This window comes from Argentina silus (assembly GCF_951799395.1).
Source record: "Argentina silus genome assembly, chromosome: X".
Taxonomy (NCBI): Eukaryota; Metazoa; Chordata; class Actinopteri; order Argentiniformes; family Argentinidae; genus Argentina; species Argentina silus.
Window position 1 is genome coordinate 9,962,075 of NC_139653.1, and position 20,355 is coordinate 9,982,429.

Below are 20,355 nucleotides of genomic sequence, written 5' to 3' on the forward strand. Positions count from 1 at the left end.
TAACATTGTCCTTAATAAAAGTTGTAAAAAACATTGTATTTGCGCTGTGTGAATGAGAAGGCACCACAGCCCTTGTATTTGTACAGTACATCTGAATCTTTTTTTTTATTATGGTAAAAACTTCAGGCCAATCCCAAATGAACCCCAAACCCCTACACTTTAAAGGGGCAATCTGGGATTGATACATTTTTTTTTTTTTTACTTAAATTAATGATATACTGTATAGTAATTGATTCGTGTGCAATAAGACTTATAGATGCCTCATGAGCTTAGTCCAACTGTCTTACCCCATCAGAACCCAAAATATAAGCTGGTTTTACTCAATTGTTTGTAAAGCATGTAATGAATGTACTTTATCTTTCAATAAAAAGTCCCAATGCATTGGATATAGTCTCTAGTACCAGCTATGGGTGGCATATACAATTCGTGTGAGGCAACCGTAACTCCGGAGCATGTGATAACCTACTGCGAACTGTGGAAGCTGTGCAGATATGATCATCCACACGGCATAGAAAGACAGAACCTAAAAAAACACAATGGCAAGTGACTATTCAGCAGAACACTTTTATTTTCACGTTACTGCCATGCATCCATCAACTGGATATACCCGACCGCATTATAAGCGCTATACGCGTGACCACGGCTTTTAAGAACCCACAACGAGACGCGACTTGAGCGAAGCCAGAAACGTGTTTCACCCATGCTTCATGAAACCTACATCCATGTAAATTGCTAAACTAGAGAATTGATTTCAAACTACTTATCTCACACAAGGACATGTACATTGTCAAAACTGTTTAATTTAACTTTTTGATGAGCCACAGCGGTGGACGTCTTCGGAGGTCTAGTTGATTGCCAGGCACAACCACTGTAAAACAAAACAAAATCAACAGATTCATACAGTATGTGTTTACGCCTTAGTCCATGAGCTGGGTGCAATTTTATGCTTAGGCCTACTGTATGATTCTCACACATTTGGTAAGACCACATAATGAGAACACATTGTAGTCTACACACCTGCAACATATCCAGTTTAATCTGCCCAGAATCATCTGTATCCAGAGTTTTAAACACCTCTGAGTGGGATTGAAAACAGAAATAAGTTAATCCAATAGCCTATATTACATATACAGTACATCAGTCTATTACCCAGTCAAAGACAATTGCTGTTGGGCTGAAATGCCAAATATCTTCATTGGAGCAGTAAACCCTATCTATTATAATATAATATTATAATATAATATAATATTATAATATCATTTTTCATGCAGCTTTTTTGGGGGAGACTTACTGAAAAGCATCTCCAGTCGGATGAGACAGCCCACGAAACAGTCAAAGTCTATGGCATATTGGGCATTGGCATAGCGATTCACTATGATCTGCAACACAGCACTGTTGACATGGAAGCCTTTGGAAGGGACACAACATGCCACATACTGTAACCCAACAGGATCATACAAAAAAACAGGTAGCCACTTTTACATTAACATTCTGTTCAGTGTTGTGAATTTGGTATTGTATGTGCAATAAATATATATCATTTGTAATGGTGTGGAGTCAATGAGCTGCTGGAAATGCAAAGTATTTTACACAGCTTCTCCCTAATCATGTCTTTGTTAATAGGTCTGAGTGGGGAGGGAGAAGTCCCCAAACTGGCTCATCCAGTTCATTATTGAGTGTTGTCACAGCAACCCTGTGACAATACTAAACACACAAAAAACAGGAGAGGGCCATTTGGGTGTGCAAACTGGTAGTCAACAATAATCAGATGGGTGTAGCTGTTTTACACATACTACTGAGCGAAATATCATGTTTGTATTATAATAACTTTATTCAATACAGTCTCCTAGCAAAACATGCATGCAGAAGCAATAGTACAAGGCCACCATCATGTGCACATCTGCACATTAATATTGCGTGAAATCTGCACGTTTCCACACAGCACTATTGTAAACCCCCCCCCCAAAAAACAAAACAAAACCCCCCACTAAGTTAACAATGGAACTACACAGTACCTCGACTTACGTGGCGGTTAGGCAGTATTAGGCAGTATTAGGCATTAACGTAGAACGGTTAAGATAAGAGTAAGTTGTTAGAGGAAGGCATAAACAAACTAAAAGCACTTCAAAATTGTCCCAAAGTCGACGACATGAACCCGCAACGTTCGGGTTGCAAGTCTTGATTGCCCCCCCCCCCCCCAATTGGTCCTGTGAAAAGATGTCTGTCTTGACCTCTTATTAAACTTCCATTCATACTATTTCTTAAACTTTGTTGTGACCAACTATGTCATAAAATGTATGTAACAGAAGGGGAGTTCTCAGGGACAACTGATACTGGTGTGTTATTAAGTAGAGCCTTGTGCCTCAGAAGCCATGTTTTGAAAGATAGATGGCGAATTTAGACAAAGATGGCCCTGGGATGAGATACAAACATCACAGAACTAAGTTCAGTGAAAAAATTATCCATCCTCTCCACGCACATGTTTTAGAAGGTCTTTTCAGTATATAACAAATTAATGTTCAAGCTTTCTTCAGAGTCTTTGGGAGCTGTGGCTTCCAGTAAACAACTATTCTATTTCACCTGGGGTCTGTTGTGCTCTCTCCTTGCAATTTCTTCATTCTGTTGGTTATTGATGTTGTATTAATTGAGTATTGAATTAACGATAATAAATTATCAATTTGATTTATCCCAGTTAATGTAACACTGGTGTCTGTCTCACACTCTTTAATTCAAGTGAAAAAGTGGATTCCTACATAGGTGATGAGGGGGATTTATGTGACTGAGATTGTTCTCACATGGATGGACTCGGTCCACCATATAATCCTACAGACTGTTACCTGCTTGGGAGAGAGCACCTCTCATCTCATGGGAACTCATGGTGCCAGAGCTGTCTGAGTCATGACCCTTGAAGATCACCTGTATACAATCAACACACAGAAGCATACAAAATGCACTTTGCAACATACAAAGGTTGGCTGAATGATAAACAGATGAGGCTACTGTGTGTGGTATTCAATCTAAGATGAATTCCATTGATGACTCCCCTCTATTGGTCATACATTACCAGATATTTCTGGATCTTCATCCAAAGAATGTGGAATTCAATTAGTCCCAACTTGTCACTTCCATCTTTCTGGGGACCATCAAGGTTAAGGAACCCCATATAAATAATATTTAAATGTTTGTTTTTTGCGAGTTCACTGCGTTCATGTGTATGTCTTGAATAGAATCAAATGATTATTGTGGACTTTAAGGATGAAAGTCCTCTGTTTAATGTAAAGGCCATTGTGTATCAAACCTGAAAGGATACATCTAGAAGACGGATAATGTGACGACCTGTCTCCAGACTAAACCCATCTGTCTTGACATCGGCTCCTGGAAAACATCAGATTAATATACACTTTGATAACACAGACTCTGTACGGCTACCTCAATACCTTTACAATCATTATTACTTTTATAATAGAGATATTGAAAACCTCTTACTTTGTGAGACAATCTTGTTCATAACTCGTACAAGTTCAAAGACAGATACCTCAGAGTCCTGTTCAGGGAATACAAGATTTGATTTCTTTTTGAGCTGTCATTTGGGCAAATCCAACATTTGCTCACTGTTATTTATTAGTGTGAGCTCATTAATAACTCAACTGCTGAGTCTTTGACATCATGCATTTACTGTACATTAAAGAGAGGCATTCTTAGGAAACTTACATTGCCAGCAATCTGCTTGAAGAGATATTTGAATTGGGGATCCACATCATTGTCTGATATTATTGGCTGCAGAATGATATTCATATGAGTAAATATTTGAAGCACCCAATTCATTTTGAATAGATATTGTCATATAAGAGGATGCATTATAATACTTGAGAGAGTCTGAAATAGAATCTGAAAAGGCATTACTTGGGCATCACATGCAGAATTAGTGATACAAATCATAGAGAATCTTACCTCCTCTATCTCAGCATCAATGTCCTCCTCCATTGGACTATAAAAATAAGGAAACACTTTTAGAAATATGGTGTACTTTTACCACTAGGTGGGGATATAAGCTTTTAAAATCCATTGTGTGCTATTTGATGTTGTAATCACAGTTTAGTTTGAGGCATAACTATCCAAAATGATCACACAAGGGTTTGTGTTGGGTCATAGAACAAATCTTACATACGGTGTGCCAGGTTAGAGGATAACTCATACCTGGTGGCAGCCTGTTTCTCAGAGAACACACGCAGGATGAAGCTGCCTTTCTTGTGTGGCTGAAAGGTGGAGGGGATGATGACATACTCTCCAGGGGGAAGAGTATGTCATCATCCCCTCCACGTGTTTATGAACTTCCCAGGGGGAAGTTCATAAACACACCTCTCGTGTGTTTATGAAGTTGCTACTCATAGCCACTGCCCTCTGTCTCAGTAAGACATCTGGACCCAGGTGGACATTAGTGCGACCTTTACTCTGAGGAAGAGAAGGGAGGAGGTGGAAAAGATCTCTATCAATGACCTCAGAGAACCATACAAGCCATTGATGTGAAAATATTATCCATACTAAGAGGGATAGAGTTCATAACTCACAAGTGATAGAGACTGAATATAAGATTGCTCAGGTAGAAACAGTTTACATTTACATTTACATTTATGGCATTTAGCAGACGCCTTTATCCAAAGCAATTTACAACAAATACATTTGTTTAAGTAAGTTAATCATCTATCCAAGAGTCATCATAAGACAAAGTAATCAATGCTCACACCAGGTGCCATTGGCAGTCGTAATGCCAGAAGCCTTGTAACCAATAGAATACAATACTTTCAGAACAAGTGAAAAATAATTTGCCATTCATGATTTCAGTTCTGTGTATTTGGCAGTGTTGATATTATTAGTATTTTTTATCCCTTATTTTACCAGGTAAGTTGACTGAGAACATGTTCTCTTTTGCAGCGATAACCTGGGGAAGAGTTGCAGGGGAAAGGAGAGGGATGAATGAGCCAATTGAAAGCAGGGGATGATTAGGTGGCCATGATAGAATGAGGGCCAGATTGGGAATTTAGCTGGCATTAGAATACTGGCATTAACATGCCTACTCTTGTGATAAGTGCCATGGGATCTTTTTAACAACTCGGGACGTGGGTTTTAATATCTCATTCAAAGGACGGCATCCTCTGCAAGGCAGTGCCCCAATCACTGCCCTGGGGCAGTGGGGTCTCTTAGATCAGAGGGAGGAATGCCACCTACTGCTCCTCCAACACAACTTCCAGCAGCCTGTTTTGGTACTCCGATCCAAGGATTGATAAAGGCATACCCTGCTTAGCTTTTCCAGACAAGACAGTAGAGGGATGCATGGTATTGTGGCTGTTGGCATGACATAACAACCAATTGATGAATACAAACCTCTTCAGGAACCTGTAAGAGAGAGACAGAGACATTTGTAATGGATCATCTTCTCTCCACTGATATCAGTATCAATCTTGTTTAAACAATACTGTGATGATGTAGCACCTCATAGATGGCGAAGCCAATGGTGTTCAGCTCATGGCCGAGCCTCCGGAAACGGCGTCCATCTGTCTGCATCAGACCCACCAGGAAGGTGCAGCCGTCCTCCCCATCCAGAGGGTCATCATCCACGTCATCTAGACGGAGCAGGAACTGGGTGTTGGAGCAGAACGTGGCTGGAATAAACACAGAGTGCAATCACACAATCTCATAGTCAGCAGGAGCACAATATATCTGGTTAATAGAGTGTCAGTGATTCACTCATATAAATCTATTGTAACTGAGTGTTGGGGCTGTAGGCTACCTTGGTGGTTACGACAACCTCCGGCAGTAGAGCCCACCCTCCAAGTCCCTTCATACTGGTAGTGATTCCAGTGGCCCACATCATCACTAGTCAGGGTGTCTGGGGTCAGGTTACATATCTCCAGTTTGGAGAAGTGCATCGTAAAGTCTGAGTAGGACATCCTAGACAGAACAGGATAGTCTATTACAGAATTTCAACCAAAAAAAACTGTGAATATTGAAAGATCAATGAGAGGTGTCCATCCTAATAAAAGCTATGAAGGGGCAGGGACTTACCAAAACTCCCCATCTTCAGCAATGTGATCCAGCTTTGGTTTCTCATCAGCACAGACTAATTCCCAATCACTGGATCTAACAGAGGGAAAACAGAAATGTTTCAATGCAGCATGTTGTCTAAGGAAAAACAGTTATATTTGATGGTCTACTGTACACAGTGCACTCTATGATAATCTATTCAACAGTGCTTAACAGTTCACTCACCCATCACTCCAGGGCCCAGTCCACTCCACCTTACCCCAGGGGTTCCTGATGCGGACCAGCTGAACCGGGCTTCCATGGAGATGAACCTGGAGTAGAGCACAGGTTCATCACTTATGACTGTGGTCTTATAAAACACCCCTGTGTTGTGTTGACAGATGCTGTGCTGTGCTGTGTTGACAGGTATTTTACCTCTTGTGCAGCAGTGACAGAGTATGCGTGTCCCTTCACTAATTTACAGGTTGTAACTGCCTCCGTCTCATAGGCACTAGTTATCTGAAAATATATAAATTATCAAAGACATGTCAACCCCAATGTTAATGCCTCTGTCTTGTAAAGAAAGTTTGTAAAGTGTGAACACTTAAGAAGTACAGTATGTATCCACATCAAACCTACATCTATAGAGCAGCCCAGAAGAGAACCCAGCCCCAAAGCCTTCTGGATGATTTTGAAGAGATGTGGATGGGCCTTGTTCAACTGATACATCTCTGCTATTCCACCAGTGAAGTCCTCGAAGCCCTCTATGGTGGACCCCCCTGATAGAGCCTCATAGCACCCATTTACCCTATCAATAAGACAGACAGATAGGCAGGCAGACAAGAGACTTTAGACATTAATTATTTCTCATGATAAATAACACAATAATTATGATGATTATAACAAATAAAAATCATTAAATGTAATTATTGAATTCCCCTTGCTAGTCTCTTACTTAGCATAGGCCTTCTCCAGCAGGGCACTCCAGAACTCTGAGCCCTCAGCTGAGTGAACAAACAGCAGCTCTCCATCTTTGGTGGGCAGTCGATCATCAACCACCACATCCACCCACTCACCAAACTGCCAGAACTTAAAGACATAATAAATACATAAGGAAAGCTCTTGAATTGTGTTTTTGAGTTTTGGGATTGAGTTAATGAGAATAATTCCTGACCTGGAAGTGAAAGATCCCAGCATAATTGTCACTGAAGCTCTGTCCTGGAGGAACCACACGAGTTAGGACCTGTTGGTCCAGGGTCAGTGAAGCAATGGCAGCTAGGAGCCAGCAGTCACCTGAAATATACTCACAGATGTTAAACATATAAACTGTATGAATAACACACACACACACACACACACACACACACACACACACACACACACACACACTCCACACTGTTTCAATTTGGACACAAAGACCCAAGATGCTTGTGGGCAGTGATCAGGGAGGAGAGGATCTTGAGATGAGGCAAAGTGAGCTCCACCCTCCCGTCTACACCAGGAATGTCAGTCCCTCACTCTATTACACATACCTTGTAACTCTCCCACCATATCAGAAGCCCCACCAACTTTACACACAAATATTATATTGCAGGTCATAACTGGGCCAAATAGACTACCAGGATTGATATGGATATGAATTTTCTAGAGTATGGAACAAAGTACTGATATTATTCCCTCACATAAAAGTAGGGGTTACGAATGTAACCTAGGCTTTCTGAAGGAGATGAGGGAGACCCCTTACTACGGGACACACACTCTGTGTACCTATTTTCTGAAAGCCTGTAAGAGAACCACAAAAATAATGAACAGTATCAGACAGCAACATCACTCCTATGTGTAACCTACCTAGAATACCTTGGCAGATATCTGTCCTTGTGGCTCCATCTTTGATGAATTTGGGGTCTGAGCACAATTCCTGCAACAATCACATATAAGAGCAGAGAAATGTATTCAGCATCTTTCATTTATTCATTCATATGTGTGCATTGTTGTGTAATCATTCTAAGAATGTGTTTTGCCGTCTCCTACTGTATTTAATCAAGAGTTCTGAAAGTTCCATAGCAGTTGCAGTAACAATGGTGGCTCTCAGAATGCTGGCCTAAATCAACATTCCAACATGTTAACCGGATGAGAGGTTTTGGAGTTACAAAAAGTTTAATAGGTATCAAAAACAAAAGTCATAGCGATGCGAGTTACACCTCTCTGCACATTTTAAAGTTGGACTGGTGTGAATAGCTTAAATGTTGTAGGAGGAGTAGCACTGGGAAGAATTTGAATAATAATAATAACTAGAAAAATAAGCTCCAGAAGAAACTTTGTGGGCTTGCAAAGTCTTATTTTGGTTAGAAAAAGTTAAAAGATGGTTTGGACAAGAGATAGATAGATAGATAGATAGATAGATAGATAGATAGATAGATAGATAGATAGATAGATAGATAGATAGATAGATAGATAGATAGATAGATAGGAAGGATAGGATAGAATAAGCCTGTCACGCCTGAGGTTGCTGTCTGGTGACTCTGGTGCCCTCCTCTGGCGGTACGGGGCCAGTGGCCTCCCAATCTACCCAGATTTGTTTCACCTGTGTGTTCTGTCCTCTGTTTGCTATATCTAGCCTGTGTGTTCCCCATGTCCTTGTCGGAGATTCTCCCCGTCTGCCCGTGTTTACCCTGTCTGCCAGTGAGTACCTGTGTTATTGGAGCTTGGTTTTCTCCACTTTTATTTTACCCTTTTCTCCCAGTGTTTGTTTGTGCATAATGCCCCGACCATTCTTAATTAAAGAGATAAGTTCTTGTATTTACGTCTTCGTCTGAGTATTTCTCCGCCCTTGGGTCCACCGCATCCGCATTGCTAACAAAGCCTGGGGTAGTTCAGTTGAGTGGGTAGTGTTAGTTGGTTGAGTATGAAAAACGTTGTTTTTTTGGTATTAAAAAGAGAGAAGGTTATAGGATAGACAGATAAACACATTTTACAGTTGAAAAGGTGTGACAAACTTAAAAGGTTTAAGTGGTTCCGAAAGTGGTTCCGAAATTGCATCTTTTGGTTTCCATAGACCTCTATGTTAAAAAGTGCTCTTTCAAGTTTGTATAGTTTAAAAACTTTAATAGCTATCAAAACAAAAAAATCATAGCAACACAAGTTAGACCCCTTTGAATGTGTTAAAGTTAGATTGGTGTGAATAGCTTAAAAGTTGTAGGAGGAGTAGCACTGGGAAGAATCGGGATAATAATGATAATAATAAGCATGTCATAAAACAATAGTTGGACTTGCTTAAGCAAGCCCACCTAATAAGTACGTCGAAGAATGCCAAGTCAGGCGGGGATACAGACAGGTCAGACCTGCCAATGAGAGGTCACAGGGTGTGTTTGACACGCACTAGAGTGGAGCAGGCAGGATCAAAATAACATGGGAGAGGGTTTTCAATTACTCGATATTCAGATTACAGTACATGATATCAGTATGCCCTAAATTAAAAAAAGAATGAACTGACAATAGAATGAAATACTATAATCAATGAGCTGCAGATCAAGCTGCTACCCTGATATACTGTAGCTCACATGTAAACTTAATCACTATACTTTTTAAACCAACAATTAACCATTCCACTGTACATACAGAAGTTTTAGAAATGACAGTTCACAGTGCAGTCATACCTTTGGTCTCTTCCATTCCATCCCCCTGATCTTAGATGAATACGGTCCCAGCTCATTATACCCCAGAGACTTGCTCTCAGCTGGGAAACAGTCATCCTCAAACAGGCTGCCTTTTTCCAGGCAGCGCTGGCACAGAGTCTGGTAGTCCTGTTGGGAGAACTTTGCAGCGTGCTGGTTAGTACCAATGCCACTGGCCCTCTCCCTCAGGTGGGCCAGCTGACCTGCCATAGATGTCATCTTGCCTCCTAGGAATAGTGGAAATGTAGAGACCGCTTTGGTGTGTGATCCCTGGATCTGATGACCGAAGGTTTTTGGTTGTGTGAGCTGAGTTTTGGTGCCCTATGGATCGATCTCTATCTCACACACAATCTCTGTCTTTTCCTTTTCTTTCTCCTTTATAACTGAATCACGTAAGATGAGAGCAGGGACACAGACAGGGGAGGACCCTTTGAAGGCCAGGTGAAGTACACAAACAGTAGACAGGACAAAGGCTACCAAACAATCCCTAACCAGAGCAGAAATACAAATAGTGGCCACACCTAAGGTAACCTGAACCTCCCTTCTGTACGGATGGGGGATGTGTGGGGGATGTGTGGGGGACGTGTGTGTGCGTGTGTGTGCGTGTGTGTGCGTGTGTGTGCGTGTGTGTGTGTGAGTGTGTGTGTGTGTGTGTATGTTTTGCATTAGTAAAATCTAAGATGGATAGCCCTGGTATACTCTTAGATCATATCTGTGTTTCCCCTCCAATGTGGGTATTGGACACAGACAGGGTGTGAGACCAAAGAGAGCATTTGAGCATGGCAAGAATACACAAGGATTAAATGGCAAAAAATAGCTTTTGCCACTCACAAGTCATACCTCAGTCACAAGTTGTGGTTAAGGGAAATTAACTACTAATGGCGTGATACCACTGTCAAGCACTACAGTACATCAATGTACTGAACTGTACTGTATGTGATACAGTATGAAGGATTCAGTTTGAATATATATCCTTGATTATCATGTGCTGAACCCTTACTATGTTAATTAATAGCCTATTCATACTGTATGAATAGGCTATGAATTGACATAGTTAGGCTCCCGCACTATGATAAACAAGGAAATGTATTCAAATGCACTGAATCCTCCCTTATTTACTTTTTGGATGGGGCCACACACTGAAAACAAACAGTTTGTCACTGGCAGAAGACTATCATATCATAAGGCCCTGAGAGAGCACTGATTGTCTGGCCAGTTACAAGCTTGCAGAGTGAATTGCAGTTTACAATTTACCCAGGTACTAGATCCTACGGGCAAAAAATTGCATTTAATTCAATTACAATTAAAACAACTTTATTCATCACTGAGGGGCTTCCTCAACTGCCCCACCCAGTGAGACAAAAGAACAGACTACACTATTGCAATCTCATATGAATGGTTATCAAAACATACTGTTTACAAACAAGGGACCCATGAGAGTTCAGAAGGGAATACACACCCATTCTCTCTCTTCATGTGACTCTGCCTCCCTCCCTTTCCATTTAGTGGTCTCATTTTAGTCTGACCTCAGAGTCATGTATCATGTGTTTGAGTGTCTACACTACACACCCAATGATTTCCCCTAAGAGTCTCAAATTGAGGTTATCCACAACAGCCTAAAATATCGCAATGCCTGCGGTAACGCTGGGTTACAAAACCCTTAATGGCGTGATAGATATAGACACCTTTAGGCAATTGTTTACATTATTAGTTCCAATCCTGTGCTGTCAAACATTCTTCAGATAGTCAGGGTCTTTCAGGGGTAGACGGGTTCAGGGGTAGGTCTGAGTTCAGGGGTGAAAGACTTACGTGAGTTGGGCTCATCCAAGGACTTAAGAGGACGTCCAAGGACCAGATTTGACCCATCCAAAACATCGATTCATGGTCCATTGGGACTGGGACTACCTCCAGATATCCTGATGAAGTAGCATAAGATATAGGTTCTGTTTTGTTTAATGCAATAAGGGGTATTTTTCCACCTGACAGACTAAACATATCCTTATCAGCAGGCTGACACTACTGGATGTTTGTGAGTCGGTTCAGTAATGTCAAGCATGACCCCTGCTGGCAGGTTTCATTACTGACAGGCTGATTCATAATTCCAGATGTGCTGAAATTAAATGAAATTAGACTACTATAGACTTAATTTTCATCTTTAGTGTTATGAGTAGAGATCCCCCCTCCTAATGGGTTAATTTTAATATTATTCATAATATAATAGGCCTGGCTATATGCGCCCCCAGCCACGTGCCACGTGCATAGCTGCTGAATTTTCCCAAAACGTTTTTACAGTAGGCTTTAAATTCAAGATTCAAGATTCAAGATTGTTTTATTGTCATATGCACAACAATTACAGAGCAATCGCTGGCAATGAAATTCTTAAGCCTTGGGCTCCTCCAACAGTGCAATAAGAAGTGTAAATAATAAAAATAAAAGAAACAACATTAAATGTCATGTGTTCCAAGTAAATTATTATTTTATTTTTTTTAACACATTTTAATTCAAAACCTGCAATTGTGCTGCCAGATCACGCCTGAAAAAAGGAGGGAAAATGAGGAGGGGGAGGAGGAGGAGGAGGAGGAGGAGGAGAAGGAGGAGGAGGAATTTAACTTTCCCAACTGTATAAAGCATCACTTTACTTTACATTGAGAACGCAGAGACTATAGAAGTGAAGATTAAGGAATTCCACTATGGCTGGGGTGGCATCTACGTTAGCCAAGGAGAGGGCATTGGCCGCTGGATTTGGTTCAAATGCCAATGCGGTAAAGTACCTGAACCAAGACTTCAAGAAGCTTAGAAGTCAGTGTCTGAGCAATGGTCAACTATTCAATGATTCCACATTTCCAGCCGCACATGGATCATTGGGCTTCAACGAGCTTGGACCCGATAAAACTGCAGGTGTACAATGGAAACGACCTGGCGTAAGTGATTACTCCTCACTTCTCTGACCGCTTTCCAAATGGACCAATGTTTCATGCATTTCATTATTCATCTTCTTCATCTTCTTCAATCATCTTTATTAGCTCTGTCAGTTTACAGATAGTTTTTTGATGGGTGTGACTTAAGGATTATATTTATAACATTTATAACAATAATAATATGTTATTAATAATATGTTCGTAAACCCATCACAAATAAGCTCTATAAAATAACATAATTCATCAAGGTTATAATCTGTTCTCCTCCTTGACTTGATCTCAATAAGAATTCGTAATATTCAGCCATTAAAACACACCTTTATTCTTGTTTTTTTTCCCCTGACAGGAACTGGTGTCCAGTCCTAAATTCATAATTGGTGGAGCCTGTAGAACTGACATATGCCAAGGAGGCCTGGGTGAGTCTTCTTGTAGGAACCACATCACCTGTTTGCTTTATCTTACTGCTTTAGCTCAGGGTCCCCTAGCCCTATTTGTGACTAGATTTACTACTTTTACATTCGGTGGCCATCTTTCAGAATGCAGAAAATCGCAAATGCCTGAGACAAGGTGCTTTTTCCAGTTTACTGTACCCCAATGTAAAAACAAAATGAGCAGACGTTAATTCGAAGCAATTTTACTCCTACAAATGTCTTCAAATCCGCGACCTGCTACCTTTGAAGCTAAATCCCCTGTGCCTACCAATCTGTGACTAGACTTCTACAGTCCAAATGTAAAACGTAGTAAATCTAGTCACAAATGGGGCTAAGAGTCCCCTTGACCACCCTACTGTAGACTATATCTGAACAGCCCCTACTGTCTCATTGTCAGGTTGTTATCCCTGTAGAAGTATGTAGCATAAAACATTGTCAAACAAGAACAGAGAGGGTTTTCGTTAAAACAAGTTAATTAATCATGAAGCGAAAACGTTTAAACCCAGTAATTTATGGATTTATGACTGTATTCCTCTCATTAGTAATATTACAGACACACAGAGAGAAACCTGTTATTTTGAGACTTACCGGTATTCAAATAGACAGAGACGACCACTGTTAATAACAATTTGTTCTTTGAATTAAGCCTATCAGCAAGTTAGTTAATTGTGATCCAAACATGTTATGCAAAGAGTCCAGAACAGTGTGTTGAACTAAACATCACATTTTCCTTTGGGCCCGATCCTTCTCTCTCACAATTAGACAGTCATGTGACTCATATTGAAAAAGCTGGAGGCGATTCAAATATTCTTATGGTCTCCAGTGTTCATTTTGATCACAGAGTAATACAAGTAGGCACTTCTATTGCTTAAGATAAAACTATAAAGTCATAGTAAAGACCATGAATACATGATTAAAAAGCCAAACTGCTGCAGCATGCATGGGGGAATCTAAATGCGGTGTGAACTGAGGTAAGCTGTTCTGTATGAAAGGGATACCTGTAAACACTTGACAGAGAGTTCTATGTTCGCTCTGCCGGGGAGGACTGGAGGCTGTTTTGGTACTCTGTGTACAATTTGCTATGGCGTGAGGATATTTGGATTTTTCTGAAATTGTCCATGTGTGCTTTGTAGGGGATAGGATGAAATTTTGGCACTTATGTCATGTACAGTACCTAACTGTTTTAGAGTTTTTGTGAGGGAGCTATTGCAGCCTATGCAGTATAAGAATGAGAATCCTCAGGATGAGCTATAATTTAATGATGATCTCTTATGGGCTACACACCTATGTATCCTCTCTGGGGTTTTTTTCAGGGAACTGCTGGCTCCTGGCAGCCATTGCCTCTTTGACCCTAAATAAAGAAGTAATGGCACGAGTCGTACCTAAAGACCAAGGTTTTGGAGATTACTATGCTGGGATCTTTCACTTCCAGGTTTCTATGATGACCACATCTTACTGAACCATACATCATGAAATTGTTGGATAGCTTCTTCAATGGTACTTAAAGGCCCACACCAGCCAGTGTTGCTTCCTGGATTTTTTTGGGAAAAAATGGTCAAAAAACGGATGGAGTGAGATATTTGGGAAAGTAACGGCAGATATAGCTCAGAGCAATTCACAATAAAATGTGTAAACTTTACAAATAGCCTAACCACATCACACTGTGGAGCTCTATACTGTATGAAATGTCATATGTCACAGCACATGGGAAATTGAATTAGAAGGAGCTAAGAAATTAGAATGTATTGCCCAAAATACACATGCAAGAACAGGGGTTTTCCTAGCCCCGTTAAAACAAGTTCATTAATCATGAAGGGAAATGTTTAAACCCAAGGGATTTATGACAGTAAGTGATAAATTCAGTATTATCCGTCCTTTACCTGTTATTTTGAGACTTACTGCTCTTCAAATAGACAGTGAGACGACAACTGTTAACTAGAAAAATAAGTTCCAGAAGAATCTTTGTCAGCTTGCAAAGTCTTATTTTGGTAGTAGAAAAAGTTTAAACATGGTTTGACGATAGATAGATTTGTTGGGTAGTAAAATTAGTTGGGTAGTTAAATAAAACTGACTCTTATTATGGTAGCAGATAAAGTTTAAAGATAACTTAGTTGGTTGGATGGATAGATAGATAGATAGATAGATAGATAGATTTTATTTAAGGGTACATTTTGGTTTCACCATTTAAAAATGACAAGAGCTTTTATACATAGACCCCTATTTCAGGGCACAGAAGTAATGGGACAATTGGCTTGACAGGTGTTTCTGGTAAGTCAGGTGTGTTTATTCACATAATTTGTGCAGGCATAAGAGTGCTGTCAATGTCTAGTTCACCATACATCAAGACAATGACCCAAAACATACTGCCATAGCAACTAGGGAGTTTTTCTGGGCCAAAAACTGGAAAGGTCTTGAATGGCCAAGTGAATCTTCAGATTTAAATCCAGTTGAACATTTAATTTCCAGATGATAAGATTTTAGGCAAAAATACCTCAAAACAAACAACAGCTGAAGATGGCTGCAGTACAGGCCTGGCAGAGCATCACCAGAGAAGATACCCAATGTCTGGTGGGGTCAATGGGTCGCAGACTTCAGACAGTTCTTGCATGTAAAGGACTGTCAACCAAATACCATAAACATGAGTGTTTAATTTGGACATTATATTAATCAATAACATATCATCCTATCCCCTACAAACATTACTTTTAGTATCCTGAAGGGGGGGACTATATTTCTGAATGGTGAAACCATATAAATACCCTTAAATAAACGCTCACAATTTATACTTTAACCTCATAGTAATTGATTTCCAATCCAAACTCTTGGAGTGTAGAGCCAAAAGAAGAACAATTGACTTATGTGGGCCTTTAATGTTGTTGTTTTTTTAGTTTATGTGCATGACTTTCAGTTCCAACTGCTGTTCCTCTATGGGTATATTTTGTAAACAGCATACATAAATATAAAAGAAGGACCTCTATCACATTTATACCCATAGGGCTTTCTTAAATGGATCAGCACATTCTTTCAGATGGCCTTGTCATGTGGGCAACGCGTCCTTTTCACATATGGGGAGCTGTAATTAGCTTATTTACACTGAGGTCCTTGGTTGGAGTTTTGTGGGCATGTGCTGGAATGAGATCGATTCTCATTAGTTGGAATTTTGTTGTCCTCAGTTCTGGCAGTTTGGTGAGTGGGTGGACGTGGTGATTGATGACCAGCTGCCCACTAGAGATGGAAAGCTGCAGTTTGTTCACTCAGCTGAAGGCTCAGAGTTCTGGAGCGCCCTGCTGGAGAAGGCCTACGCTAAGTAAAAGATTACCACAACTAACAGACATTGCCTAATGATCTATTTCTGACTGCATAAACATTATGTATGTGTCTCTCTAAAGGTGTTGGATCTCTGTCCTATTGTTTGTCTGTTTGTTTGTCTGTCTGTCTGTCTGTCTGTCTGTCTGTCTGTCTGTCTGTCTGTCTCTCTGACAGGGTGAATGGGTGCTATGAGGCCCTCTCTGGAGGGTCCACCACAGAGGGCTTTGAGGACTTCACTGGTGGAATAGCAGAGAACTATGAACTGAAGAAAGCTCCTTCCCACTTGTTCCATATCATCAAGAAAGCCTTGGCCTCTGGGGCACTGCTGGGCTGCTCCATCAATGTAGGATTTCACATAATCTATATGATACAATTGCTGTTAAATGCTGCACACATCTGCTTTTAGATGTTCTCCTCTAGTGTGTTCTAGCCAACTAGCTATATTTTTGTCCATATCAGGCACATTTTCATATTTGAATGTGAGTTTTTGTGAGCTGTCTGGTTATGGTGTTGTTGTAAAGCTTTATCATGGTTTGGTTATGGTTTGGCTCTCTTCTCCAGATCACCAGTGCAGCAGATACAGAGGCTATTACCGACCAGAAGCTTGTAAAGGGACATGCCTACTCACTGACTGGAGCCATAGAGGTACTGTAACTTTTGAACTTCAGGATTCATACAGTATATTATAAGTCCCTTTTAGTGTTTCTGGTACATCTCTTTGAACCAAAATTTGAATCATGACTATACCAAATTCTTACTATACCAGGTGAGCTACCATGGGGGGAAGGAGAAGCTGGTCAGGGTGCGTAACCCCTGGGGTCAGGTGGAGTGGACGGGAGCCTGGAGTGACATGTGAGAACCCTCAGAGGACTAGCAACATGATTGGTGCATTAATGGTTTAGTATGACTCTCTCAGATCATGTCAGAGTTGTATGTCACAAGACAGTGGTTCTTCTGTCTTTCCTCAGCTCCTCGGAGTGGAACCATGTGGATCCCTCTGAGCGTGAAAAGGGAAAAGCAAACGATGGAGAGTTTTGGTACAGTGGTAACTGTATTGGCACATTACAGTTCTCAAAATGAAATACAGTAGCATTAATTCCAAGTTGATCTGCTTTATCAACGTTGCGGTGGTTAAATGGGAGTATGTTAGACCATATAAAACCTGTCATACATGTTGCTTTGTGTTTTGCAGGATGTCATTTACAGACTTCACAAAGAATTTCACCCACCTGGAGATCTGCACTTTGACCCCAGACACATTGACTGCTGACTCTCTGAGCCGCTGGAGTGTCTCTAACTATGATGGCAGCTGGAGGAAGGGCTCTACTGCAGGAGGATGTAGAAATAATCCCTGTAAGAATGACACACAAGTATGCGTTCAGTACCATGTACACACCCAGTACCATGTACATGCCCCTCGAACCTCTAGCCTCTACCACACACCATAACACATACATGGTAACAGCATGTTCCCTTCCAAGAGCAAGAGCACCTCTCCCAATTATTCTCCCCACAGACACTTTCTGGATGAATCCACAGTTCAAGATTAAGCTGGAGTGGGAGGACGATGATCCTTATGATGGCGAGGTGGGTTGCAGCTTTTTGGTGGGTCTGATCCAAAAGAACAGACGGCGGATGAGGAAAGAGGGGAAGGACATGGAGACTATCGGCTTTGCCATGTATGAGGTGGGTCTGCAGGCATCAGAAGCGCGGATCACCCCATATAACCACAACTGTAACAACTTAGTTTAGTTTATCAAGATACGTATTAATCTTCCTGGGTTGTACACAAACACATAATACACTACAATACAATACAAACAATACAATATGTTACAATATGTTATAATACAAAAAATACTATACAATACAATACACAATGATACAGTACAATACAATATAACTCATGACATTTACCACTTCAAAGTAGATTATGTAATGGATATATTAGTTTTGTATTTATTTATTAGATACATCCATAGTTAATATCTGGCTCAGTTTACTATCTGGCTCCTCTGTGCTTCTATCTCTCTTCTCAGGTCCCTCCTCAGGTGAGCATGGTGTCCCAGGAGGCTAGCAGCAGGACTCAATGGGGAAAACTACTGAGATTGGGTTAGAGTTAGCTGATAGCAGATAGGCAGCAAGGTTGTGAACAGATGTTTGTGAACAGTTTCTATTTCCTGAGTCTACAATGTTCCATTACATTACATTACATTACATTTATGGCATTTAGCAGATGCCTTTATGCAAAGCGACTTACAACAAATACATTTGTCTAAGTAAGTGAATGATCTGTCCATCAGTCATCATAAGAAAAAGTAATCTATGCTAGGACCAGGGGCTATTGGCAGTCACAATGCTAGAAGAAGGAAGAATCTTCTTTTTTTTTTTCCATTAATTTATTTACAGTAGAGAAACTGTACAGGGGGGTAGTGGGAATGAAGAGGTCTTTAGGAGGGACAGTTAAGATGTAGCCTGAAGAGATGGGTCTTCAATCTATGGCTGAAGACAGGTAGTGATGCAGTCCTGACAGCAGTGGGAAGGTCGTTCCACCAGCGAGATGCGAGGACAGTGAAAAGCCATGGCAGAGTAACTGCTGCATCCACGTAGAGGCGGTGGTGCCAGGCGGCCAGCCGAGGTGGAAGAGCGGAGTGATTGGGCAGGGGTTTGGGGGCTGATCATTGCTTGCAGGTAGGGAGGGGCTGTTCCCTTTGCTGTGAGCACCAGGGTCTTGAATCTGATGCGAGCTGCTACCAGGGAGGCAGTGAAGGGTGCGAAGGAGGGGGTGACATGGGAGAATTTGGGGAGATTGAACACCAGGAGAGCGGCAGCATTCTGGATGAGCTGCAGAGGTCTGATGGCGGAGGTAGGGAGCCCAGCCAAGAGTGCGTTGCAGTAGTCAAGGCGAGAGATCACAAGTGTCTGGACCAAGAGTTGTGCTGCTTCTCTGGTGAGGAATGGACGTATCCTTCTGATGTTGTAGAGGAAAAATCTACAGGAGCGTACTGTCGCTGTGATGTTCGCCGCACAGGATAAGTGGTTATCAAGGATCACCCAAAGGTTCTTGGCTGTCTGGGAGTAGGTTACAGTAGAGTACTGTGATGGAGAAGTCTTGGAGAGGGCAGGCTTTCCCCGGGAGGAAGAGCAGCTCAGTCTTATTAATGTTGAGCTTGAGGTGGTGCGCTGACATCCAAACAGAAATGTCTGCAAGACACGCAGAGACACGTGTTGCCATCTGTGAGTCAGAGGGGGGGAAGAGAGAAAGAGTTGAGTGTCATCTGGAGAAACCATGTGAGGAAATTACAGAGCCAAGAGATGGTATATGGTATAGAGGGAGAACAGTAAGGGCCCTAGGACAAAGCCCTGGGGGACCCCAGTGGTGAGGGCTCGTGGAGAGGACAGCGATCCTCTCCACGTCACCTGGTAAGAGCGATCAGTCAGGTAGGATGCAAACCAAAAGAGTGCAGAGCCAGAAATGCCCAGTTCTGTGAGGGTGGAGAAGGATTGGGTGGTTTACTGTGTTGAATTCAGCAGACAGGTCCAGAAGAATGAGAACAGAGGAGAGGGAGGAATCTTGAGCAGAGTGGAGAGCCTCCGTCACAGCAAGGAGAGCAGTCTCAGTAGAGTGCCCAGCCTTAAAGCTGGATTGGTGAGGGTCAAGAAGGTTGTTCTAATAGTGAGACAGTCGGTTAGAGACAGCACATTCAAGTGTTCAAGGAGAGAAGGGATAGCGGTCTGTAGTTATGGACAGCAGGAGTTGGTTTCTTGAGAAGAGGCTTGACTCTGGCTGTCTTAAAGGCAGCTGGGACAGATCCTGTGGATAGAGAGGAATTGATTATTGTGGTAAGGAATGGAAGGAGGTCTTTGAAGATGGATTGGAGAAAGGGGGAGGGGATAGGATCGAGAGGGCAGGTGGTTGCCCACTTGGAGGTGACCAGTTTTAGAATATCATCAGGGGAGAGGGGGGGAAAGAGCTGATAAACCAGAGACTGAGTGTAGCGC

At 41.5% G+C, this 20,355-nt stretch overlaps 2 protein-coding genes across 2 annotated transcripts in view; one reads left to right on the forward strand and one right to left on the reverse strand.

Annotated features, from left to right (window-relative positions):
• Positions 1–587: 587 nt before the first annotated feature.
• On the reverse strand, positions 588–10,180 carry LOC310822179 (calpain-2 catalytic subunit-like). The gene is given in 23 exon segments (XM_083694524.1): positions 588–868; positions 1,018–1,076; positions 1,292–1,408; positions 2,838–2,916; positions 3,065–3,133; positions 3,311–3,375; positions 3,487–3,544; positions 3,712–3,777; positions 3,952–3,988; positions 4,198–4,304; positions 4,307–4,314; positions 4,356–4,452; positions 5,383–5,394; positions 5,491–5,660; positions 5,789–5,949; positions 6,064–6,138; positions 6,268–6,353; positions 6,457–6,540; positions 6,661–6,829; positions 6,977–7,110; positions 7,196–7,314; positions 7,870–7,939; positions 9,678–10,180. Coding segments are annotated over 23 exon segments (2,103 nt in total). The 5' UTR covers positions 9,915–10,180; the 3' UTR covers positions 588–844.
• A 2,197-nt stretch (positions 10,181–12,377) lies between these two features.
• LOC310823078 (calpain-2 catalytic subunit-like) overlaps positions 12,378–20,355 on the forward strand; it is a 12,073-nt gene continuing 4,095 nt past the window's right edge. The window contains exons 1-11 of the mRNA XM_083695781.1: positions 12,378–12,616; positions 12,960–13,029; positions 14,358–14,476; positions 16,218–16,351; positions 16,528–16,696; positions 16,915–16,998; positions 17,120–17,205; positions 17,322–17,390; positions 17,546–17,706; positions 17,870–18,039; positions 18,393–18,404. Of these exons, the coding sequence (XP_083551907.1) occupies positions 12,386–12,616; positions 12,960–13,029; positions 14,358–14,476; positions 16,218–16,351; positions 16,528–16,696; positions 16,915–16,998; positions 17,120–17,205; positions 17,322–17,390; positions 17,546–17,706; positions 17,870–18,039; positions 18,393–18,404 (1,305 nt within the window). The 5' untranslated portion in view covers positions 12,378–12,385. The remainder of the gene's footprint in view (positions 12,617–12,959; positions 13,030–14,357; positions 14,477–16,217; positions 16,352–16,527; positions 16,697–16,914; positions 16,999–17,119; positions 17,206–17,321; positions 17,391–17,545; positions 17,707–17,869; positions 18,040–18,392; positions 18,405–20,355) is intronic.